The 27,208-nt window shown below is 41.6% G+C and overlaps 1 protein-coding gene across 5 annotated transcripts in view; it reads right to left on the bottom strand.

Moving 5' to 3' along the window:
* Positions 1-27,208, bottom strand: part of LOC132772495 (protein sidekick-1-like) — a 1,018,253-nt gene that overhangs the window by 477,735 nt on the left and 513,310 nt on the right. For all 5 annotated transcript variants that reach the window (XM_067461407.1, XM_067461410.1, XM_067461408.1 and 2 more), the window contains exon 7: positions 26,586-26,776. In XM_067461407.1, coding sequence (XP_067317508.1) covers positions 26,586-26,776 — 191 coding nt within the window. The remainder of the gene's footprint in view (positions 1-26,585; positions 26,777-27,208) is intronic.

Genomic DNA, 27,208 nt, shown 5'->3' on the forward strand with positions numbered 1-27,208 from the left:
CTGCATGGGCCATCGAATCTAACCCTTTTCTGCTATGTAGGAAAAGCACAAAGTATCCCTGACAGATGGCCATCCAGCCTCTGTTTAAAGGCCTCCAAAGAAGGAACTTCGACAACATTGGGTTGTTGTAGGTTTTTTTGGGCTATATGGCCATGGTCTAGAGGCATTCTCTCCTGACGTTCCGCCTGCATCTATGGCAAGCATCCTCAGAGGTATTGAGATCTGTTGGAACTAGGAAAAAGGGTTTATATATCTGTGGAATGACCATGGTGAGACAAAGGACTCTTGTCTGCTGGAGTTAGGTGTGAATGTTTCAACTGACCACCTTGATTAGCATAATGCTTGCCATAGATGCAGGCGAAACGTCAGGAGAGAATGCCTCTAGACCATGGCCATATAGCCCGAAAAAACCTACAACAGCCCAGTGATTCCGGCCATGAAAGCCTTCGACAATACATTCCACAACATTCTGTGGCAGAGAGTTCCCCCGTTGAAAGTTCTTCCTAATGTTCAGGTGGACTCTAATTTCTTCTTATTTGAATCCATGGCTCCGAGTCCTAGTTTCCAGGGCAGCAGAAAACAAGCCTGCTCCCTCTTCCTTATGGCATCCTTTCATATATTTATACATGGCTCTCCTCTCAACCTTCTCTTCTGCAGGCTAAACAGTTCCAGTTGTTTAAGGTGCTTCTCATAGGGATTCATGGTCTCCAAACCTTTGATTCTTTCAGTTGTCCAACTCTACCTTCCAGCTCAGAGTAAAAAAAAATCTCTTTTGACTTATAGGGCCCAGAATTGGACACGGTGTTATTCCAGGTAAGGTCTGCCCTAAGCAGAATAGAAGGCATCAGTACTTCCCTCAATCTAGACACTATTTTTCTACCGAGAAAGACCAAAATCCCATTGGCTTTTTTAGCTGCTGCATCACTTGTTCAACTTGCTGTCTTTGAAGACTCCAAGACCTTTTCCACATGAATCTCTGTTGTCGAGCCAGGCATCACCCATCCTGTATCTTGGGATTGTGGGATTCTGCCTAAGTGAAGTATCCTACATTTATCCTTGTTGAAATGCATTTTGTTAATTTTGGCCATTCAGTTCTCTAATCTGTTGAGGTCCTTTTGAAAACTGACCCTGTCCTCTGGAATATTTGTTCTCCCTCCCAATTTGGTCCCATCTGCAAACTTGATCAGCATTCCCTCCAAACCTCTATCCAAGTCATGAATATTGGGCAGCACTGGGCCCAGGACTGAACCCTCTTCATGGCACCAAATAGCCACTTCTTTCCAGGATGAAGAAGATGAACCATTGAGGAGAAGCACCCTTTGAGTTCTGCCGCTTAATCAATTACAGATCCACCTAACAGTAGCATTGCCTGGCCCACATTTGACTAGTTTGCCTTCCTGAAATTATGATTTGCTCCATTTACAGCATTATCAAAAAAAAGAGATATCTATGAACAATAACAAAATATTGTCGAAGGCTTTCATGGCTCGAATCACTAGGTTCTTGTGGGTTTTTTTGGGGCTATATGGCCTCTAGAACATGCCATATAGCCCGAAAAAACTCACAAGAACCTAATAACAAAATACAAGTTGCAAAGCATTATCAACACAGATCTGTGTTAACATAAAGCGTGTAAATACACTGCACATGAATTTGAATGAATGTGTAACTGCATTGCTCACTACTGAAGACCTAACTGTAGGGCCAGCGTCGTCTCATTTATAGTGTGAGTAATAATGTGTGTGTAAAATGTGTGTGTAAAAGGAAGAGGGGCCGACCAAGGGCAAGATGGATGGATGGCATCCTTGAAGTGACTGGACTGACCTTGAAGGAGCTGGGGGTGGTGACGGCCGACAGGGAGCTCTGGCGTGGGCTGGTCCATGAGGTCACGAATGAACAACAACAATAATTTGTGTGTAGTCTATCTCACTGGAATGCATGTTATTATCACTGAATGTTTTTGGTTTGGGTGCCTTTTTTGGCATATCTATTATGTTGTTATCACCCATGTAGGGATGTATGGTGTGAACCACCCACTTTCATAAAGAAGACAAACCCTGAAGAAGGGGAAGTCCCCCGAAACAAGGCAACCTCAACCGGGGATCCTTGTCGTATTATCATTTGGATTATATTTTGAACTAGATACCATTTGGACTTAATTTGGACAGTATTGGAAGATAATTTACTGTCTCAAGGACTACAAGATAACTAAGTAACATTCAGTTTTGTTTTGTGATTCATGTGCAGTGTATTTACACGCTTTATGTTAACACAGTTCTGTGTTGATAACGCTTTGCAACTTGTATTTTGTTATTGTTCATAGATATCTGTGTTTCTTTGATACAGTAATAATGTCCCAATCCCTTTGTACCTTGGGGTCCATCCTTTGTGCCGAATTAGAGATGAGTGAAAATGTTATTTCAGGGCCAAAATCCTGCATCAGGAGATATAACTACATATTTCAATGCTACCTCAAAACACCAGCTCTTTTGAAGCCACACCGCATCCTCCTTCCCTGCATCACAACCATTTTCAAGTTGCTGGAGAGCAGAAGGGATGATACATCCAGACCATTCCTTAAAGCTGGGCATACTGGGACAGGAGAGGACCGTGTATGTCATCATTCCAGTTGGCAGTGATACATCACCCCAATTTCCAGCAACTTAGAAATGGTATGGGGCCTGCAAGTTTTAAAAGAGTATTATCATTTGGATTATATTTTGAACTGGATACCATTTGGACTTCATTTGGACAGTATTTGAAGATAATTTACTGTCTCAAGGACTACAAGATAACCATTTACAGCATTCCCTGCATCTACCAAGCTCCTGTCCTCAGGAATATTAGCTCTCCCTCCCAATTTGGTGTCATCTGCAAACTTGATAAACACACCCTCTAAATGTATTGTTGAAGGCTTCCATGGCTGGAATCACTGGGTTGTTGTAGGTTTTTCAGCATAATTTTAGAGGTTTTTAAAATACTGGGCCTGACAGATTACACAGAGAAGCCATTGAAATCCACAATTTCAACAAAAAAGAAGAAACCATGACAATGGACAAAATCTGGCTACCAGTATTTTAAATAAACTCTAAAATTATAACAGTAAATAAAGAACAAAACTCAAACACAGGGGAACTCCAGACAAGAAACAATTAGGAACAGCTAATCACCTCTCAATAAAGGATTCCCCCAGGCAGTAACAGGGCAGACCTAAAAACTGTCAGGCCATCCAATGCTAATCAAGGTGGCCAATTGAAACATTCACACCTAGCTCCAACAGACAAGAGTTCTTTCTCCCACCCTAGACTTTCCCAATTTTCCTAGTTTCCAACAGACCTCACAAATTCTGAAAATGCCTGCTATAGATGCAGGCAAAACTTCAGGAGAGAATGCTTCTAGAACATGGCCATACTGCCCGAAAAATCCTACAACAACCCATAGCCTCTAAACCTTCACCCAAGTCATCAATAAAAATGTTGAACAGGACTGGGCCCAAGACTGAACTCTCTTCATGGAACCAAATAGTCACTGCTTTCCAAGAAACCATTGCTGATCTTGCACAAATCACAGGCATCCCATTTCATCTTCTACCAATTTCTGACTCCGGCCGCCTGAGCTCTACCATTCTTCTTCATGAGTCTTAATGATCCTTCAGCCTATGGATTTTGATATGTATCTTTGGAAAAAACTGCAATCTCCATTTTCAATATTTCTGCAGCAGAAGCTTCAGGAAGCCGTATTCCCCAGAAAATTAAACCTACAGAGTGAAACCAATAAACTTAGATGTTTGCACAGTTTATAGCCTTTTAATGACATCAGTTTAAAGGCATTATTGATCTCCAGTATTCCCTTGTAGATGGCAGTTATTAATACAAATAATATATATGTATATGAAGTGGCAGACATATGAGGAAAAGCAAAGTGAAAAAAGTTAGTCATGAAAAAAAGGATTGGGCAGAAAACGCTTTTGGTTGCAATCCAAGAAAATAGTGAGGCCACCTCCCAAATAGCACAAAGGCTGATTTCACAGAGAGTTCCACATTCGAAGCTTTAAAAATACATCAGAATCTGGACACAATATATTAATTATATGTATTGTCAAAGGCTTTCATGGCCAGAATCACTGGGTTGTTGTAGGTTTTTTGGGCTATATGGCCATGGTCTAGAGGCATTCTCTCCTGACGTTTTGCCTGCATCTATGGCAAGCATCCTCAGAGTTAGTGAGGTTTGTTGGAACTAGGAAAAAGGGTTTATATATCTGTGGAATGACCAGGGTGGGACAAAGGACTCTTGTCTGCTGTAGCTAGGTGTGAATGTTTCAACTCACTACCTCTGAGGATGCTTGCCATAGCTAAGCAACCTCTCACAAAGTTTGCGCTGGTAGCAACATGTTTATGGCAGATATCAGTGTGACACCTATCATTTCAACTCACCAGTTCACATAATTAATAGTGGGTTGTTGTAGGTTTTTTCAGGCTATATAGCCATGGTCTAGAGGCATTCTCTCCTGACGTTTTGCCTGCATCTATTGCAAGCATCCTCAGAGGTAGTGAGGTCTGTTGGAACTAGGAAAAAGGGTTTATATATCTGTGGAATGACCAGGGTGGGACAAAGGACTCTTGTCTGCTGGAGCAAGGTGTGAATGTTTCAACAGACCACCATGATTAGCATACAATGCCCTGACTGTGCCTGGGGCAAACTTTTGTTGAGAGGTAATGAACAAAATCTGGCTAACAGTATTAAAAAACTCTAAAATTGCAACAGTACAACAACAGAGAGGATACAGGCAGGGGCATCTAATTACCTGTGATTGTTTGAGTCCACAGGGTTTTCTGGATGTAGGTGAACTACAACTGCAAAGCTCAAGGTCAATGCCCACCAAACCCTCCCAGTATTTTCTGTTGGTTGTGGAGTTCTGTGTGCCAAGTTTGGTTCAATTCCATCGTTGGTGGAGTTCAGAATGCTCTTTGATTGTAAATGAATTATAAATCCCAGAAACTAGAACTCCCAAATGAGAAAATCAATCCTCCTACCCAACCTCACCAGTATTGTGGCGCAGCTGTCTGAGTGTCAGCTGCATTAAGATCACTCTGACCAAAAGGTCATGAGTTCGAAGCCAGTCCGGGTTGGAGTGGGTTTCCAACCAATTGTGTGTAGCCTGTTGTCGACCTTTGTAACCCAAAAGAGAGTTGCATCTGTCAAGTAGGAAAATTAGGTACCACCTTAAAGTGTGGGGAGGCTAAATTAACTGATTTATGAGGCCATAAAGAAGACCCCAGCAAAGCATTCCAGCGGGGAAGCATGCGGGGAATGCGGAAGTGCTTCATCAGCGTCGCAGATGGACGATGAAAGTAACAGCTCCCCTGGCGGCCAGAAAAAGTTAAATAGCCTCTGTCTATGTCTGTATATGTTGTATGTCAAAATCGGCATTGAATGTTTACCATATATGTGTACACTATAATCCGCCCTGAGTCCTCTGCGGGGTGAGGAGAAGGGCCGAATATAAATACATTAAATAAATAAATAAATAATATTCAAATTTGGGCATATTGGGTATTCGTGCCAAATTTGATCAAGTGAATGAAAATACATCCTGCATATCAGATTACGACTCTAACAGTAGCAAAATTACAATGATGAAGTAGCAACGAAAATAATTTTATGGTTGGGGGTCACTACAACATACGGAACTGGAGTAAGGGGTCACGGAAGTTTGAGAAACATTGCTTTAGATCAGTGGTTCTCAACCTTCCTAATGTCACGACCCCTTAATGCAGTTCCTCATGTTGTGATGACCCCCAACCATAACATTATTTTTGTTGATACTTCACAACTGTTATTTTGCTACTGTTATGAATCGTAATGTAAATATCTGATGTGCAGGATGTATTTTCATTCACTGGAACAAATTTGGCACAAATACCCGATACGTCCAAATTTGAATACTGGTGTGGTTGGGGGGGGGGGAGGGGGGTTGATTTTGTCATCTGGGAGTTGTAGTTGCTGAGATTTATAGTCAACTTACAAGCAAAGAGCATTCTGAACTCCACCAACGATGGAATTGAACCAAATTGGCACACAGAACTCCCATGACTGACAGAAAATACTGGAAGGGTTTGGTGGGCATTGACCTTGAGTTTTGGAGTTGTAGTTCACCTACATCCAGAGAGCATTGTGGACTCAAACAATAATAGATCTGGACCAAACTTGACATGAATACTCAATATGCCCAAATGTTGACACTGGTGGAGCTTGGGAAAATAGACCTTGACATTTGGGAGTTGTAGTTGCTGGGATTTATAGTTCACCTACAGTCAAAGGGCATTCTGAACCCCACCAATTATAGAATTGGGCCAAACTTCCCACACAGAACCCCACAACCAACTAAAAATACTGTGTTTTCTGATGGCCTTTGGCGACCCCTCTGACACCCTCTTGCGACCCCCAGGTTGAGAAACACTGCTTTAGATGCTTATGTAATTATTCCAGAAGAGATGAAGATAAGATAGGCACAAATGTATGAGGCTACCGTTCGAGCCCTCTCTTGTGGTTTCCAGCTGGAACAATCTGTGTTTTTCCCAATACTTTTAAAAAAAAAATCTCCAGGGGCTATTATTGTGTCTTTGCCATAACTAACAGCTGTTATTAATCACCAAGGCCCAAGTCCAAATGGGTGACCCAAGATGGAGTGGGATACTACAATAACCCATTAACTCCCTCGCGAGGCATCTATTTCGCACTGAAATTATCCCTGACAATCTTTCAACTGGACCAAATGTTGTTCCAAGCAGCCATTCTATTCCTCTTGGAAAGTACTGTGTATCTGAAAGGAGTGAAATAATGACAGACTAAAATTACATAATAAATGAATCCAAATATTCAGATGAGCGGAGAAGGCTGCAATTCTGGCATAAGAGAATACAGTGGTAGGACTCTATATGCTCACAGAGAAATGGTCCAAAGGCTGTGCTTTGTCTTGTTTGATGGGAACCAATTAAATGTTCTGCATTTAATTATTGCAACCAAGGTACTGGACTTTTTAAAAAAAATGACATCAAAATCTGCCAGGGTTGCTAGGGATCAGATCTTTCTTTTGGAGCGAAAGATCTAGATTTATTTAACTGAAATAAACCAATTCCATTCAAATACGTCTTCCCCATATCACTGGTTTCCATGGATATCTTAGGTTCCCATCTAATCCAGATTCGCAATGCAGATTAACTGTATTGAGCTGGACAATATGGCAGTGCATACTCATATAATCCAGGCCAATGCAATTCTATCTGCATTATATCAGTCTAGACTATTATAAAGCAGTTCAAACTGGATTATATGGTAGTGTAGATGGGGCCTTAGTATGACTAATTTTGTGTTCAAGCTTTAATGTTTCTAAGTCTCCATCTACATTGCCACATAAAATCCTGATTACTGGCTTTGAACTGGATTATAGGGCAGTATAGACATATAATCCAGTTAAAACCAGATAATGTGGGTTATCTTCTTGATAATCTGGATTATATGGCAGTGTAGAAGGATCCTAAACCGCCAGCCAATAGGTCTTGAGGTAATATTTAAAACCTCTCAATTATGTCTTTCAGTCATGGAAATTTAGATTCCTTTGCTCTTACATAATGTATTTCTTCCTCTCAGAATATATCTGGCTTTAAGTTACTGACATTGTTCTGTCGCGCGCTGGGCCTGTAACAGCTGTACTTTTCTATAGGACATATACTTTAAGCCCAGCGGGAAGCCAGGGGCGCCTCAAAGAGAGGTTCTCAGGGATTTTTTCTGAAGTGATGGTCTTTAGAGTCTTTAATGATGCAACAGTCTTTATTATGGAACAAACAACAAATCTTCAATGGTTCAAACAACACTTCAAGGCTTTCTTAGTCTAGTCCTCAATGGACTGGTACCTGATTTTGATTAACTATACTTTCTCTGTAGGAAAAACCCTTTTTAACCTCTCCCAGGCTGCTTTCTATCTATGCCTCATCGGCGTGGGTCCTACTACCGACTCCAAATGCGTCTGGGTATCAAGTAGACCTACCAGCCGAGGCTTGAAGAACCAAAGCTTAATTATGATGGACAGGAGGCCTGTCCTATGACTGCAAAACAGATAACAGAAAGAAAATAAAGTTGGAGCTCCTGCTACAGCCGTACCAGCACAGACATGTTTGTTTGTTTATATATGTCTGTGTGTGAGTGCGTGCGTGCGTGTGTATATAAAAGAGAGAGAGAGAAGCTTATTGATATTTCTAATTGGAAACATCTGTCATGTTTATTGAGTCAGAGGCTACAGAATTATTTTGATGTATTATTAATCATATAGAACAGTATAGTTTATTGACATGTTCTTGTAATACTTTTGTTTATTTTTCTTGCAGGTAATTTCAGTGCATATCCAAAAAGGGTCCATTCTACACTGCCATATAAAATCCAGATTTTCTGCTTTGGCAGTGTAGACTCATATAATCCAGTTCAAAGCAGATAATGTAGATTTATTTATTTATCGTGTCATCAGCAACCATACCATTGGATTACATTTCTAACAGAACAAAACAAACAGATGAAAAAAATGTAGATTATCTGCTTTAATAATCTGGATTAGATGGCTGTGTAGGAGGGGCCATACTCCCACAAGAGGAAGCAGAGCGTATGTCTTGCAAAGGAAACCCTAGGGAGAAGTTCCCCATAAATATATAGCAATGATCTCAAGCAATCACATAAGTAGAACTTCTCATCTTTTGGTGGGGGTGGGATACAAATATTTTAATGAATAAATAAAATTAATCATCAGCTAAGTAGCTCTGATATTTGTGTGGAGCACCATCCCCACTGAAACTCCCAGGGAGCTGCATAAATGTTTGATGTTTTCTAAAATATTCCATTTAAGATTATATAGCAAGCAATAATGTTAACATTTAAGCATTTCGATCAGCATCTATCATTCTTAAAGTTTCAGAAAAATATTCATAATTGAGACATCGAAGAAGCTGCAGATGCAGGAAAGATGCCCTGATTGTACGCTCAAAGGGAGAAATGCCGAGAAGAAACCGTCCCCTTGGGTCACCCCTTGATGCATTTCCCTCTTTATTCCTGGGGTCTCAAAAAGGGAGGGGGCATTAAAAAGTGGGAATCTAGGCTTATGAGAAAATAGTATTCCTTTCTCTATCTTCTGAAAACATCATTAACTTATAGATTTTTCCTCCGCGGGTTTTTATTCCTCAATATTTTGTAGGAGGGGAGCGGCTGCGAGGCAACAGAACTCTGTGCCTAGGCCCAAAATTGATCTTTCCATACATGAATTGAAACTCTTTTTCTGTCCCCCAAATGGGAGGTGTCCTCACCCTCTTTGATGACAAAAATTTAAGCTCATAAGTTTGTCCAGCAAGAGCTGGCCACCTCTATCTTTTGATATACAAAGCTTTTTAAAAAGTCCACGCTCCTCCTGCTTGGAACTCGCACAGATTCCACAGAAGAGTCAGATCAAAATGACATGTATCATTGTCCTTTGCTGTGTTTCTACTGTATATTACGGCACCGAAAGAAGAATGCTTACAGCATCATGCACACAAAAACACATACTTATGATTATATTTGTTCATCATGGATCAAGATATCTATCTATCTATCCATCCATCCATCCATCCATCCATCCATCCATCCATCCATCCATCCATCCATCTATCTTGTGCTGGTACGGCTGTACCAGGAGCTCCAACTTTATTTTCTTTCTGTTTGCAATCATAGGGCAGGCCTCCTGTCCATCATAATTAAGCCCCTTGTTCAGGGCTCTGGGAGGGAAAGGAGCCATTTTTTTTTGGGCAGTCTCTCATAAGGAAGCTAAACTATAGGACGTAGACCAGCTCGTCCCGTAGAAAAGCTTCTTTTCGCAAGAACATCCGGGGAAACAGAAATTCCAGGGAAAAGGTCCCAAGGCTCTGGCTGAGAGCTCACAGCCTCTCAGCCTCACAGCAATCAAAGGGAAAACCGCCCTGAAGTTTTCAAAGAATTCTCGGAGGACAGCACGACAGATCCACGGAACTCCATCTGAAATATCCACAAGCCTCGGCTGGTAGGTCTACTCGATACCCAGACGCATTTGGAATCGGTAGTAGGACCCCCACCGATGAGGAATAGATAGTAAACAGCCTGGGAGAGGTTAAATGGGGTTTTTTTCCTACAGAGAAAGTATAGTTAATCAAAGTCAGGTACCAGCCCATTGAGGACTAGACTAAGAAAGCCTCGAAGTGTTGTTTGAACCATTGAAGATTTGTTGTTTGTTCCATAATAAAGACTTTGTTGTATCATTAAAGACTCTAAAGACCATCACTTCAGAAAAATCCCTGAGAACCTCTCTTTGAGGCACCCTGGCATCCTGCTAGGCTTAAAGTATACGTCCTATAGAAAAGTACAGATGTTACAGGCCCAGCGCGTGACAGAACAGAAACCCTATCTTCTGTTCTGCCCTTCTTCTTCTGCTCTCTCTCTCTCCCTCTCATTCTCTCTTGCTTCCTTCTTTTGCCACCATGGTACTTTTTATTTCCCTCTCTTACGAGGTATCATTGTTTATAGCTCTCGGTTTTGGACAGACATTCGATTCAAGTTCCTGTGTTAAAAGAAAATGTTTGACAAAATCTTGTAACTTATAAAAGAAAGGACAACCAGTCCCTTAATAAGAGTGAAATGCATTCTCCGCTGTGCTATTTGTTTCTGCTGATCTTGTCCTTGCCCTTAACCAAATGGCCATTGGCAATGAATCATTGGGATTCGCGTTGCCGCTCTGTCCCAACAGACCATTTGGAAATTTTTGTTTGTATCTTGGTTGTTTTCCCCTTGTATTCCCCTTTGTCCAAGTTTCATTTCCAGCCCTAGTATATGTTTTAAAGCACAATTGTTCATTTTATGTAGTGGCAGGCTTTCATAACTCCCACTGAAATGCCAGTAAAAAAATATCCTATTAAGGGATGACCAAGAATATTAGGAACACATTGTATGTACTTTTTAGAAGGAAAAAAAATTAGTCCTGTTTCCTAATGAGTGCAATGACAATGCTTAATCTTCATATGGCCACTAACACAACAAATGCGTGCTTATCTAATCTGCCACAAATCTTTCCCCAAACTGCTGCTCTGCCGGCGCGGGGATGCGCTACCCTTTAAAAAATTTATAACAACTGCAGCTAATAAAACCAGAGTTTGGAACCACCTCCGTTTATCTTTGCTGGGACTACATGAAGACATCAAGGGAAGCTTTCCCACACTGTTTGGAGAAGTATAATGCAGCTATGGGTTAGGAACATGAGAGGGGCCATTTTACTTCTTGACGCATCACTGATGCAACTTACTAAACATTCAGACCAGAGGCATTTTATGGGAGTTTATGACTCATAATGGCTCTAGTGCGCTGAAAAGGATTTGTGTAGGGTGTGGGCCTCTTAACTATTGAAAATGGAGGGTATTGTTTAATGCCACCTCTGTCAAGGGCATTCAAGACATGAACAGCATGAACAATTTCTGTACTGTATATAGATCAGCGTTTCTCAACCTGGGGGGGGGGGGTTGTGAGGGGGATGTCAGCGGGGTCGCCAAAGACCATCCGAAAACAGTATTTTCTGATGGTCATGGATTTCTGTGTGGGAAGTTCGGCTGAATTCTATCATTGGTGGGCTACAGAATGCTCTTTGATAAATTCCAGCAACTACAACTCCCAAATGTCAAAGTCTATTTTCCCCCAAACTCCACCGTGTTCACATTTGAGCATATTGAGGATTTGTGCCAAGTTTAGTCCAGATCTATCATTGTTTGAGTCCACAGTGCTCTCTGGATATAGGTAAACTACAACTCCAAGACTCAAGGTCAATGCCCACCAAACTTATCCAGTATTTACTGATGATCATGGCAGTTCTGTGTGCCAAGTTTGATTCAATTCAATCGTTGGTGGATTTTGGAATGCTCTTTGATGGTAGGCAAACTATAAATTCCATCAACTACAACTCCCAAATATCAAGGTCTATTTCCCCCAAACTTCCGCCAGTGTTCAAATTTGGGCATATCAAGTATCCGTGCCAAGTTTGGTCCAGATCCATCATTGTTTGAGTCCACAGTGCTCTCTGGATGTAGGTAAACTACAATTCCAAGACTCAAGGTCAATGCCCACTAAACCCAGTATTTTCTGTTGATCATGGGAGTTCTGTATGCCAAGTTTGATTCAATTCAATTGTTGGTGGAGTTCAGAATGATCTTTAATTGCAGGTGACTCCCAAATGACAAAATCAACTCCCCAATGACTAAAATGTCCATCCCCCCAACCCCACCAGTATTCAAATGTGGGCATATCGAGTATTTGTGCCAAATTTGGTCCGGTGAATGAAAATACATCCTGCATATCAGATATTTACATTATGATGCATAACAGTAGTTATGAAGTAGCAACGAAATAATGTTATGGTTGGGGGTCACCACCACATGAGGAACTGTATTAAGGTGTCTTGGCATTAGGAAGGTCGAGAAACACTGATATAGATTATGTGTTTGCACACCAGAACTGGATAATGACTATCACCATGATGCCAGGAATGACATTAGAGTATCCATCAACCATACTGGTTTATGAGAGACCAGTCTGGTATTTGTGGGACTCTCTATTCTATATTTCATTTAGTATATTTTGAGCCGCAGCCATTTTTAATCTATTCAGCATATCATGTCCCTCTTGTCATCTATCTCTTTTTACTATTCTACAGGACCACCTAATTATAATAGTCTCTCAACCATATTATAATCAACAGCATGTCATGTAGTAATCCCTATACATCAGAATTATTATAATTACGGCTCAGTCATCTCAGATGCCCTTTAGCTCTTTGCCTTTTATGAAAAGCAATGAGAACTTAGCCACCTCTCCTGGTGACCAACTATCAGTAGAATTCTGCTTCACATCTCTCTGCCAACCATTCTTCCATATCAAACTAACATGCTCGGCTCTCCAGTATATTTTTCAGAACGATCGTTTCCTTTTCCAAGGTCTACATTGTCTTTCCTCTACAATATCACACTCATCCATATTTATTATCCAAGTCGATTTTAAACTATAATTTTTACCAACTGGCCTTTTCAACACATATTATAATCACCGCTGGCAGATTCCTGGATGAATTACATCAGATTCCTTGTGCCCTTATTACTGTTTAACCTACTTAAACCCTAAAATAGAAATGCCTAAATTTAACACACAGCTGGGAATTACGAGATCCACATTTCTGATAATTACTCAGAATTTAAGCACACAGAAAAAAGGACTATATAGTTACCCAGCGTGATGAGGTTTGTGGGAAACAATTCGTGTTCCAAAATAAATGGTTTTATCTCTCCCGGAATGATAGTCTAGCATGATCTTTTGTACTAAGCAGGTTCCAGATTTGTACCTCATGCCAAGTTGTAGAGTGTCCAAGGGGATATTATTTCCTTGTGTACCCTACAATTTTTTTTATGTGCGCAAATGGATGAGCCTAATTGAGTCCTGAAGTGCTACTAAAGAAGAGTTTAGCTGGGAGGAGAGACGCCGTCAAGAAAACTGACGGAGAACTCTCCATTTTACACAAGCTCCTCTATCCTTGCTGATCCCTCTCTGCACCTTTCCTTTCATTCCGGTCCCTTGCTAATTAAGAAATGGCTCCCTTCCATTTTGGATCTCCAGCCTTTTCATGAATTATTCTATCACTTGGCACACTTAGCTTCCTGTTAGGAAGCCTTCCTGCTGTTGCACAGTTTCATAAATTCCAAAATGTTGTCGGCCAAGCTGACATTCGGAGTAAATACTCAAAATGAGAGTGGCTCATTGTATAAAAAGGCACAATAATAGTAACGGATAACTGTGAAGCCTTGGCTCTGCCTTCTCCTCTGCTTCAGTCTCCCCTGTTTATAGGCTTTTCCAATAGTGTAGTTACTTTCCTCTCTCAGTTTTTGGGTGGAGGATAAAAGGACCCCTCAGAGGCCAGTCTTAGTTGGTCTATTTCTTTCTCTGCACAGAGCTCTTTGCTAGACTCCTTCTTTCTACGGTAGAGACACAGTCTTTTAGAGGCTTGGATATTGTTTGGAATCCTAGGCCTAGCAATCCAAAACAGGCATTCTTAGCACCTTCTGCAGCATTTAGCAGTATTATTATACCAACAGTCCAAGGGAAAACAGAAGCTTTTGCCAGCCTAAGCTTCACAGGAGCAAAGATTAAGACAGTTGGCAAGCAACAACTTATAATGCACTGCTTTACACCAGAGGCAAAAGACTTTCTAAGATTCCAGAAAGATGATTGCAACCAGCAAGATTTCCTTTTGTAATGTATTGTTTTAAGTTACCTTATGATAGTTGTGCTGGTACGGCTGTACCAGGAGCTCCACCTTTATTTGCTTTGTATTAAATGTTTGCTTGCAGTCCTAGGTTCCTAAGATTCTGCAGATGGGTGGCTTCCTTTGGATGCAGTCATAGGGCAAGTCACCTCATCGTTAAGTTTTGGTCCCGCCCCTTGCTCAGGGCAATTGGAAAGGGAAGGGAGCCATTTTTTTAGTTAGTCTCAGCAAGGAAAGCTAAAGTACAGGACGTGTGCAAGCTTCCCCTGTACAAAAGCTTCAACCCTCAAGAATTTCCGGGAGTTTTAAGAGTCTCCAAAGACTTTCCAGGGAAACAGCCCTAAAGACCAAAGAATTCCAGCTGGAGAACATCTAAGCCTTTACTGGTAGGTCCACCCGGCGTTCGAGAAGCAGTTCAACCCAGTAGCGGAGCCCACATCAGTAAGGGTTAGATTACAGTCGGCCTCAGAGAAGTTAAAAAGGGGACTTTCCTTTAAAGTAAAAAAGAAGTTATTGAAGACAGTTGCCTGTCCTTCGTGGGCAAGTTTAGGAAGTCACCAGTTGCATAAAAGCCTGGAAGCATTTGTTTAGCTTTCTGAAGACGAGAAGTTTCTGTTTGATTGTTCATTAATAAAGACTTTGTTGTACTTCTCAAGCCATCTGAAGATTCTTTGTAGTGGAAACCTCTGAGAACTTCTCCTTAGGCCCCTGGCTTCCCGCTGGGCAAAGGTTACACATCCTATTTTTAAAGCCAACCAATTACAGGCCCAGCGGCGACAGAACACAGAAGCTTTTGCCAGCCTAAGCTTCACAGGAGAGAAGATTAAGACAGTTTGCAAGCAACAACTTATAATCCACCGCTTTACACCAGAGGTAAAAGACTTTCTAAGATTCCAGAAAGATGACTGCAACCAGCAAGATTTCCTTTTGTAATGTATTGTTATAAGTTACCTTATGATAGTCCTGGGTGGTTAACCCTTTATTCATCTTGTTTCAGTAAACTCATTTGGTTATCTTTTCACCTTGCCTCAAAGTACCTCTGTCTGATAAGGGTCTTAATCTCAACAGAAGGCATCAGATAGCCCCCGAGTAAAGCCAGACAATACGGTTTTCCCAAAGGCTTGGGCATGCCATCACAATAACCAACTTGTAACATATCCCTTTTATCCACTTGTTCATTTTGTGAGCTTTGCTCATCAGCAGCCCACTACAAAGAAGATATAATAAATAAATAAACATCCCAAGGAAGTGCGTACATACCGGCTAGGCTACTAATCAAAGTTGCAATGTGACTTTAAGGATTTTTCCCTCCTAGTGTTTGTTTTTCTGTTTTATCTGAGTTATATCTAAGCCCTGTCTGCACTAGAAGAAACTGTGGCTTGAAATACTGCGGAAGGCAAGATCTGACAGCACAGCCCCAAAATTAAATTAGTCACAATAAAATTGTGAGGATAAAGAAAGGCTTAAATCAAAATCATAAATAATTGAAATGGGTTCTTGCTCTTTTAAAGGGAAAGGAGTCGGGAGATAATCATTTGGAGAAAGGAAATAAAGCAGGGAGGGAGAGGAGGGGAGACGGAAGATGAAAACTCAACTTTGCCATGCGCATTTTTTTAAATAAAAGAAGACAACGATTAAAGATATAACACAACTTTGCAGAGGAATGAAAAAGAACCCCTGCTTGACTTGCATAAAACATTTCCAGACCCCTGAATATATTAGAAGCTGCAATCTACATTTTCAGGGACTGATAGAAATTTCAACTCCCAATATTAAAAAGAATGTGGCTTGTAGAATAATAGAGTTGGAAGAGATCACGTGGGCCATCTAGTCCAACTTATGGTGTCTAGAATGGACAATCACATAAAATGTGACAGTAGAGATATTAGTGAAGATAAAATAGTGTAGAGACATCACACTGTCAACGAAGATACACATAGTTAAAGCAATGGTATTCCCTGTAGTAACCTATGGATGCGAGAACTGGATCATAAGGGAGATAGACGCTTTTGAACTGTGGTGTTGGAGGAAAATTCTGAAATGCCTTGGACCTCAAGAAGATCAAACCAGTCCATACTCCAGGAAATAAAGCCTGTCTGCTCACTAGAGGGAAGGATATTAAAGGCAAAGATGAAGTACGTTGGTCACAACATGAATAATAGAATCATAGAATCATAGAATCAAAGAGTTGGAAGAGACCTCATGGGCCTCCTTTATTGTTATGCTACAAATCAAAGAGTTGGAAGAGACCTCATGGGCCATCCAGTCCAACCCCATTCTGCCAAGAAGCAGGAATATTGCATCCAAATCACCCCTGACAGATGGCCATCCAGCCTCTGTTTAAAAGCTTCCAAAGAAGGAGCCTCTACCACACTCCAGGGCAGAGAGTTCCACTGCTGAACGGCTCTCACAGTCAGGAAGTTCTTCCTCATGTTCAGATGGAATCTTCTCTCTTGTAGTTTGAAGCCATTGTTCCACGTCCTAGTCTCCAGGGAAGCAGAAAACAAGCTTGCTCCCTCCTCCCTGTGGCTTTCTCTCACATATTTATACATGGCTATCATATCTTCTCTCAGCCTTCTCTTCTTCAGGCTAAACATGCCCAGCTCCTTAAGCCGCTCCTCATGGGGCTTGTTCTCCAGACCCTTGATCATTTTAGTCGCCCTCCTCTGGACACATTCCAGCTTGTTAATATCTCTCTTCAATTGTGGTGCCCAGAATTGGACACAATATTCCAGGTATGGTCTAACCAAAGCAGAATAGAGGGGTAGCATGAGAAGACAGGAATAATAATAATAATAATAATATAATAATAACACTTTATTTGTACCCCACTACCATCTCCCCAAGGGACTCGGTGTGGCTTGAAGTGACTGGCTTGACCTTGAAGGAGCTGGGGATGGCCACGGCCCACAGGGAGCTCTGGCCTGGGCTGTTCCAGAAGGTCAAGAAGAGTCAGATGCAACTGAATGAATAAACAATAACAGAGACATAGATTTCGTTAGAGCAGTGTTCCTCAAACTTGTTTCCTCCAGATGTTTTGGACTTCAGTTCCCAGAAATCCCATCCATCTTACCAGCTGTTAGGCATTGTGGGAGCTGAAGTCCAAAACATTTTGAGAAACTCTGGGTTAGAAGATGCAGGAATGTCTTGGAAGACAGGCTGTGTGAATTCAGAGATGGGAACTGAAAGACCACACTTATTAGCAAGCAATGTGTTCCGTCGCAGCTGGCTTTATCAGAGATTAATTCTACATCAAACCAGAACAGGAGAAGGAACTGCATGACTCAAGGAAGCATCTGTCTGAACATTGTTGCTGAGGTGTTGATGAAGGATAAACATGGAGGAATGCAACCACATGGTTGATCTGCGGAGGTTAAATGTGAGATTTCTGCAGCGGCCGTCAGTGTTGGAAACTGCTGTTTTAACTGCTTTTAAACTGTACAGTGGAACCTCGACAAGAGTATTTTGAGTTAAGAGCCATCACTCAGCCTTGATTTTGCTTTGACATAAAAGTAGTTTTGAGCTCAGAGTGAGTGCCAGAAAGAACACTAGTGGGAGAAGGCAGGGCTTTAGGGCTTCACGGGAGCAGCCTCCAGGCCTCGAGCTTTGTGCTCTCGTCCGCTTTGGGAAATTGTTGTCTACTTTGCTCTTGTCTGCTTTGAGGAACTTTTGGTTAGTTGGTTTGTGTGGGTTTTAATCCCTGGTCTTTTTGGCTTCATGAAGACACAGAGGGAGAGGGAGAGCATGAGAGGGAGGGAGGTTGGAATGAGGACAGGAAGAATAAGGAAAGGATGCTTCTGCCTCTTCACTTTGTGAGAGTGACACAACGTTGCAGGGCTTTAGGGCTTCAAGGGAGCAGCCTCCAGGCCTCGGGCTTTATGCTCTTGTCCGCTTTGGGAAATTGTTGACTACTTTGCTCTTGTCTGCTTTGAGGAACTTTTGGTTAGTTGGTTTGTGTGGGTTTTAATCCCTGGTCTGTTTGGCTTCATGAAGACACAGAGGGAGAGGGAGAGAGGAAGAGATGGATGGAGGTTGGAACGAGGACAGGAAGAATAAGGAAAGGATGCTTCTGCCTCTTCACTTTGTGCTTCTTTGCCACAACTTTGTGCTTCTATCATTTTAAAGTCAGACTTTCTTTTTAATTGTTCCATGTGAATGTTTATTTATACATTACTAGCCGTCCCGCCACGCGTTGCTGTGGCCCACATGGGGGTTCTGTGCAGGAAGTTCAGCCCAATTCTATCATTGGTGGGGTCCAGAATGCTCTGTGATTGAAGGTGAACTGTAAATCCCAGCAACTACAACTCCCAAATGTCAAGATTCTATTTTCCCCAAACTCCACCAGTGTTTACATTTGAGCATATTGAGTATTCATGTAGAATTTGGTCCAGATCCCTCATTGTTTTAGTCCACAGTGATCACTGGATGTAGGTGAACTACAGCTCCAGTATTTTCTGTTGGTCATGGGAGAACTGTGTGCCAAATTTGGTTCAATTCCATCATTGGTGGGGTCCAGAATGCTCTCTGATTGTAGGTGAACTATAAATCCCAGCAACTACAACTCCCAAATGGCAAAATCAATTTTTTGAGTGAAGGACATACATTGGGTTGTTATGTGTTTTGTGTCCACATTTGGTGTCAATTCGCCCAGTGGTTTTTGAGTTCTGTTAATCCCACAAACGAACATTACATTTTTATTTATATAGATTTATAAAGTGCATTTTCCAATATAAAAACATGTAACAAAATTGGGGGGGGGGGGTGTCAAGGGACTGGAATGGATGAATAGCATTTCGATGCATTTCAATTGGAAAATTCCTTTGAGATAAGAGTGATTTGAGTGAAGAGCTCAGTCACGGAACAAATTAAACTCACTGTATTTTAGAATCAACAACAGTCAGGGCAGATGCTGAAACTAATGTCAATACCAATGGACTAGATATCAAATGCTGTGCCCCAGATGGCACACCATACTATAAAGAAGGCTATCAGTCTTAGTTAATGAAGGATCCTTACAGATAGAGCTGGAAACCATGCAAAAAGCAAGTCTAGGATTACTAGTTCTGAAATGCTCAAAGACTCTTTTTCAATATGATTAGCAAAGGTGAAGCTACTGATTCTGAAGAATGCTCCTTTTATGTTCCTCATGAAGCGAAAAGGAGAACAAAGTAGTAGTAGTGATAATGAGCTGCCTCCACAGTCTAATACAAATATATGAATTCTGGAAGTAGAGAAACTCTTAACTTTTACTGTTTATGTTGAATTGCTATTTGTGTTATAGGCCTGAATGAAACCTCACTAGAATGGAAGTGAAAAGTGCCATTGCTGATTTTGCTCATCCCATTGTTGTCCCTGCCTTGGGTTTGAGAGAGAGAAGAAAACAAGTACATCAATTTTTGAAAACCTTTTTGCCCATCCATTATGATTGTGTACTTTCAAATGGTTTCTAACTTAGACCAGTCCTAAGGTGAACCCATCACAGAGGTTTCTTGGCCAACTGTGTTCAAAGAGCAGCATGCCCAAAGTCACCAAATAGGTTTCCATGGATGAGAGAATTCAAACCATGGGCTTAGACATGGGCTACACTGCCATATAATGCCGTTTCACTGCATTGAACTGGGTTATATGAGTCTATACAGCCATACAATCTGTTACAGTAAGTTGTAGCAAGACCATGTGTGTGTGTGTGATGGTAATTATTACGAGCAGTTGGTAATGTAGGACAACCAGCAATCTTGGGTCATACCTAGGGTATAACTGTATGTGTTCTGTCACGCACTGGGCCTGTAAATAGTTGTCTTTAAAACAGGACGTGCAACCTTTGCGCAACGGGAAGCCAAGGGGCCTAAAGAGAAGTTCTCAGAGGTTTCCACCACAAACAGTCTTTAGATGGTTTGAGAAGTACAACAAAGACTTTTATTAATGAACAATCAAACAGAAACTTCTCTTGTCTTCAGTAAAGTTAAGCAAATAATTCCAAGCTTTTAGGCAACTGGTGAATTCCTAATCTTGCCAACGAAGGACAGGCAACTATCTTCAATAACTTCTTCTTTAAAGGAAAATCCCCTTTTTAACTTCTCCCAGGCTGACTGAAACTTAAACCTAACTGATGTGGGCACCACTACCGTGTTGAACTGTGTCTCAAAGCACCGAGTGGACCTACCAGCAAGGCCTGTAGTCTCTTCAGCTGGAGTTCTTTGATCTTTGGGGCTGTTTCCCTGGAAAGTATTTGGAGACACTTTTCCTTCTGTTTCTGTTGGAATTTCTGTAACCCTAGAAATTCTTAAAGGTTGAAGCTTTTGTACAGGGGAAGCTTTACACACGTCCTGTACATTGGCTAACCTTGCTGAGACTAACTTAAAAATGGCTCCCTTCCCTTCCCAATTGCCCTGAGCAAGGGGCGGGACCAAAACTTAATGATGGACAGGTGGCTTGCCCTATAACTGCAACCAAAAGGAGCCACCTATCTGCAGGGTCCCTAAAACCTAGGACTGCAAACAAACATTTAATGTAAAGCAAACAAAATTGGAGCGCCTGGTACAGCTGTACCAGAACAGTATGAGTTTTTAGAATACAGTTCTGGAGAGCTTTTTCTCTGAGGAGATCCATGCTCAAAGGCTCTGCTCTGAGGAGCAGGTTGGAGAGAAGCCATTATGCTGCTCTAAAGGAGGCTATGGTGGAATAGCTGTTTGCTCAAGGTTTATGTTATGCTTTCTCATTTGAGAAAGCTGCCTTATATTGTGTTACTTACAAAGACTATGTAAGTTTCTTGCACTGTTTGTTTTTTGTATGCAACATTGCAAGTTTGTATTTCATCTCTGCTATTAAGAGTAAACATTTTTCTGTTCATTCCTACTTGTGTCTGTGAGTCTTGTGCATGGGATGTGGCTAGGACCCACTTGCTGTGCAATATAATCTAGAGCAATGCAATTAATCTGCATTCTGAAACGGCATTATATGCCAGTGTACATCCAGAGACATAGTCCCACACTCAAGCCACTGTACCATACTATCTCCCTTTTCATAGAATCATAGAATCAAAGAGTTGGAAGAGACCTGATGGGCCATCCAGTCCAACCCCCTGCCAAGAAGCAGGAATGTTGCATTCAAATCACCCCTGACAGATGGCCATCCAGCCTCTGTTTAAAAGCTTCCAAAGAAGGAGCCTCCACCACACTCTGGGGCAGAGAGTTCCACTGCTGAACGGCTCTCACAGTCAGGAAGTTCTTCCTCATGTTCAGATGGAATCTCCTCTCTTGTAGTTTGAAGCCATTGTTCTACATCCTAGTCTCCAAGGAAGCAGAAAACAAGCTTGCTCCCTCCTCCCTGTGGCTTCCTCTCACATATTTATACATGGCTATCATATCTCCTCTCAGCCTTCTCTTCTTCAGGCTAAACATGCCCAGCTCCTTAAGCCGCTCCTCATAGGGCTTGTTCTCCAGACCCTTGATCATTTTAGTCGCCCTCCTCTGGACACATTCCAGCTTGTCAATATACCTCTCTTGAATTGTGGTGCCCAGAATTGGACACAATACAATCCTTTTTTTGCTTGCTTTCCCTTCTTTGTGTGTTATAATTTCCTCTCCATAATTTCTCCCTTTCTATGTCTTAATGATCCCCAATTAGATGCCAAGGTTAACAGCTTCAAAGTTTAGTTTCCTGTGACAGATGAGGTGCCTCTGTGGAGTGTCCAGTGTAGAAAACATCTGGATACAAGTAACCCAACCTCTGACAAGCTGTTCCAACCACATGTTGGTTTAAACCTGTTCCACTTTGGAATTAAATATCATATTATATTACACAAAAATATTTGCATTTAATAAAGAAATAGGTAGGGGAAAATGTTGACTATTAGTGCAATCTCTCATTGCATTAATTAATAATTTCATTCCGAAGTTCCAGCTGCAGCCAATTAAATTAAATTGTCTCCTTACGTTAGAAACTTAACCGATAGCTTCTCTGACTTTAATTAGTTCCTATCACTGGCAGTGTCTGCGCATCCACAATGGCAGGAGGAGGCTGGGTTGGTTATCATTAAAAGTCTCGACTTGAGATGTTTTGTTCCTAGCTCTCTGCAGGCTTCGAAACTCTGCATTTGAGATACAGTGACTATGAAGAAGAAACCCACATTACAGCCAGAAGTTTAAAACACAACATGTACAAAATGCCACTGTGAATAAATGGTTCGTGCAGTTGCTCTACAAGGGAGACCGGGGAGGTGAACTGTCAAGGCGCAAGACAATGGAGCTCGTCTCCTTTCAGCTCTGACTCACAATGGCTTCATTGTGGGGCTCCTTGTACGACACACACACAGAAACAAAAGATACTCCATCCAACTTCTATCTAGCAGCTTGACAAACTTACAGCACTAATTAGAAGGAGGAGAAAGGGAGAGAGGCAAAACAGCAAATCTTTGACTCCCAACACATCCAGCTGATCAACACCAACTATTTTCCGAATGTTAATTAAAATGATTGCCACCTTCCTTCCCCAACATTTCACAGAAGAAAAATTGGGGAAATGTATATGAGCAACATGAGGGTTTCAGCAATTGAAGTAGTGGATGACTGGTAGGGGAGAGGGGGTGGGAGGAGGGGAGAGGCCAGTCAAATCAGGGGAGCTAGTAGAGAAAAGTGGCTGACGTACAAAGAGGTAATAAAGGGGAACACGCAGGAACCATCACTCAAAACCCAGGAATAATTAAAAAAATATGATTCTACTCTTTCGTGGTTTCAGTACCACCAGATAAAGGAATGTTACAAACTAGATAAAAAGATTGGTTTCGAAGTAGGAGAGTCTTTTTGGGAAAAAATCATTCAATCGGAAGGCAAACACATAAGGAAAATATATCAACAGCTACTCAAATGGGAGACAGAAAAAGAACAAGTCAAAGACAACATGGTGAAATGGGCGAAGGATCTCGGTCGCCCAATCACCTTTAAGGAGTGGGAAGGAATTTGGTTGAAAAAAATAAAATGCACATATTCCAATGATTATAAGGAGAATTGGTACAAACTCTTGGTACCTGACCCTGGTACAACTCGCCAAATACAGTAGGGGGAAAGTAGGAACTAAATGTTGGAAATGTAAAAAAACCAATGGTACTTTTATACACATGTGGTGGGAGTGCAAAAAGGTGAAAACCTTTTGGCGGGCATTTCACAAAGAAGCTGAAAAAATCTTAAAAATGAAATTCTCCCTGAAACCTGAATACTTTCTGTTGGGTATTGTTGATTTTGATTTGGATAGTAATGATAGTAAGATTCTCTTCCACCTCTCGACAGCGGCCAGAATCCAATTGGCCCGTCTCTGGAAATCCAGAGAGGTCCCTACAATAGAGCAATGGACATTAAAAGCTTATGACGTGATGAATATGGACCTCCTGACCCAGAGACTATCAACCAGTGGACTACGGACTGGAGCAATTTCATAGAATATCTTGAAAAAGAAAGATAAGACCCACGAAGCTTTAAGCGGTAACCCGACGACCTAAAAGAAAGACTCTGATATAGGCTATCAGCCATTATTCTGTATAAGTGAAATAATTATCTGTCTGTTCAACCTGGAAGTTTTTTGTAACTCAACCCTCCCCCCCCTTCCCCTCTGTGTCTTGTCTACGTAGTACCTCCCCATTCCCTTCCCCCTTCCCCCCCACCCTTGCTTCTTCCTCGTACTCTGTCCTATTTCCCCTTTCCCTACCAACTCTCCCCAATCAACCCTACCCTAACTTTCCCGTCCCAATTTCCATTGGTTTTTATATGCATTGAAATTTATAATAAACTATAATAATAAAAAAAAGAAACTGGGACACTTTAAAAGCAGCTGAACAAGTGAGACAGAAGAGAATTTATCAGGGCTGTGCCTGCCAAATCAGGACAGCTGGAGGATATCTATCTATCACTGTCTAGAGTAAAGGTCAAGGTTTTCCCTTGCCATTAAGTCTAGTCAAGTCCGACTCTGGGGGGTGCTGCTTATATCCATTTCTAAGCTGAAGAGTCGGCGCTGTCCGTAGACACGTCCAAGGTTATGTGGCCAGCATGACTGCATGGAGCACCGTTACCTTCCCATTGGAGCAGAACCTATTGATGTACTCACATTTTCATGTTTTTGAACTGCTAGGTAGGCAGAATAGGAGTCCCCGGTGGTGAAGTGGGTTAAACTGCTGAGCTGATCAATTTGCTGACTGAAAGGTCAGCGGTTAGAATCCAGGGAGTGGGGTGAACTCCCACTGTTAACCCCAGATTCTGCCAACCTAGCCGTTCAAAAACATGCAAATATGAGTAGATCAATAGGTACCACTTCGGAGGGAAGGTAATGGCACTCCATGCAGTTATGCTGGTCATATGACCTTGGAGGTGTCTAAGGACAATGTTGGTTCTTTGGCTTAGCAATAAAAATGAGCATCATCCCCCACAGTTGGACATGACTAGACTTAATGTCAAGGGGAAATCTTTACTTAGGTTGGCAGAAGCTGGGGCTAACAGCAGGAGTTCACTCTGTCCAAAGATTCAAACCATCTGAACTTCCGGTCAGGAAGTTCTGCAGCTTCCCGCGACAACTCCCAGCCCAGGTTGGAGTGGGTTTCCAACCAATTGTGTAGCCCGTTGTCAACCTTTACAACCCGAAAGACAGTTGCATCTGTCAAGTAGGAAAATTAGGTCCCACCTTAAAGTGTGGGGAGGCTAGATTAACTGATTTATGAGGCCATAAAGAAGACTCCAGCAAAACATTCCAGCGGGGAAGCATGTGGGGAATGTGGAAGTGCTTCATCAGCATCGCAGATGGACGATGAAAGCGACAGCTCCCCTGGCAGCCAGAAAAAGTTAAATAGCCTCTGTGTATGTCTGTATATGTTTGTATGTCAAAAATTGGCATTGAATGTTTGCCATATATGTGTACACAGTAATCTGCCCTGAGTCCTCTGCGGGGTGAGAAGGGCGGAATATAAAAGCTGTAAATAAATAAATAAATAAATAAATAAATAATAGTGGTTTAACTCACTGTGCCAGTTCCTACAAAAAACTACAAGTGCGGAGAATCAAATGTTATCTGTAAAATCATTCTTTTATTTTAGACTGGTCTTCCATGGTTTTCAATGAACTGTTAATTTCTTTCTGCCCTCACTGTTTACAATCTCCAGCTGCATTATGCATGCATATATATGCTCATGCTTTGGGATTAAAAGGTTACCACTCTTGGAAAGAGGATAAAATGCAAGTAACCCCACATTTTGTGGCTTTGACTTTTGCAGCTTTCACTGATTTTATTACTATTTTCTCTACAGAAATTTCTAGCTATTCCAGCATGATTCTTTGGTCAAATTCTGGTTGAAGCTGAACTGGATCATGCTAGAGGACTTAGCAATTCCTAGAGGGATGTTCTCGCAGATTTTAAAAAAGTGCTTATTTGTGGTTTTTCACTTTTCAAGGGTTCATGCGCTCTTACCCCAGTGAATTGTCAGGATTAATTTAGTTATGTATGTGTTTTAAATGTGCTTCTATGTATTGCAAATATGGATGCCATTGTGAATTGGAATTGCTGTGCAGAATGTTCATACCATGAGGCTGTGATTATGTGACCTTGTAAAAAGTAAGATACGGTTTGCTCTTGCTGGGAACAGAAAGGAGTAGCCAGTCCCAGCAAGAGAAGATAAGCAGATGTGAAGAGGCTTTCGTTTTTACTAGTTCCTGAATTGTAGCTCGCTGTAGTAAGATGTGTCTGTTGTATGCTCTTAGTAAACTTAGTTTCTTTCGTAACTCAAAGCCTGGAGAGTCCTTATTTTGCAACTCAGTGTCTGCTGATCTCGCATTCCTTCCGCTGGGCATCGTCTGAACTCTGACATGAATATGGAGGGCCCACTGTATACGCACAAAGACATTTCCAAAATCTTCCCCATGAATGAGATAACAATGAGTATTGGATTGATACAGCTTGAAAGTATGACATATGAGCTGACTGATTAATATTTTACCAAGTACACTTCTTCCAGTTTCATGATCACAGTTTCAGATTCACAAAGTATTCTGCATAACACCAACGTCAGGAAAAATAATACACTTGATGAATTGGTATTCATAAAGAGAAACAGCTGAATTAATTTTGAAGATAGTCCTACTTCACCCACTTTGTTCTATTTGCAGCAGAGAAGTTCAACTCTGAGGTCAGGGGAATATTAAAACAACCACTTCTATTTCCTATTGTACTTTGGTTCAAGGCTCGCGTTATGAGAAAGCCGCCTTACCCAGGATAGACAGGAAAGCCTTTGCTCTCTCTGGCGCAACAGGGCTGTCTCTCAACTGCGCCTCGCAGACGTACATCCCAATGTCAGCAGAGGTTGGGTTGGCAATAGAAAGACGTCTCCCAAAAGTGCTAACTCCACTGGTTATTTTGATTCCATTCCTCTTCCAGGCGATGCTTAATTTCTCAGCGGGCCTGCGAGGGTAAAAGTCATGCCAATTATTACTATGAATTATGTTATCTGCAGTAATAATACAGGCTGAACATATGACTCACCTAACTCTTCCAGGACTGCGGGCACATCGAGCAGTGGACACTGAGAAATAAATCCCGCCACAACTCCCAGGACTTAAGCACAAGGATGCACCGGAGGAGCAAAAATAGAACGACTCCGGCGCCGTTCAAAAAGCATAGCTAATTGTAATAGCGATTGAACTTTTAAAGGGTAATTATCTGCTTTGCCTGAGCAAAGAATACTAAAAATAAACACAACTTGGGGAGAAGCTGTATGGGAGGTATTTTCGTTCTAACTCGGTTTGAGAGCCTGCACTAACTATAATTAAGAATGCCTCTGCTTTCGCAGGGTAGAAGCCATCAATCGGCTTCAGGAAGATGTCAGGCCATTCT

The sequence above is a fragment of the Anolis sagrei genome, chromosome Y, assembly GCF_037176765.1.
Source record: "Anolis sagrei isolate rAnoSag1 chromosome Y, rAnoSag1.mat, whole genome shotgun sequence".
NCBI lineage: Eukaryota > Metazoa > Chordata > Lepidosauria > Squamata > Dactyloidae > Anolis > Anolis sagrei.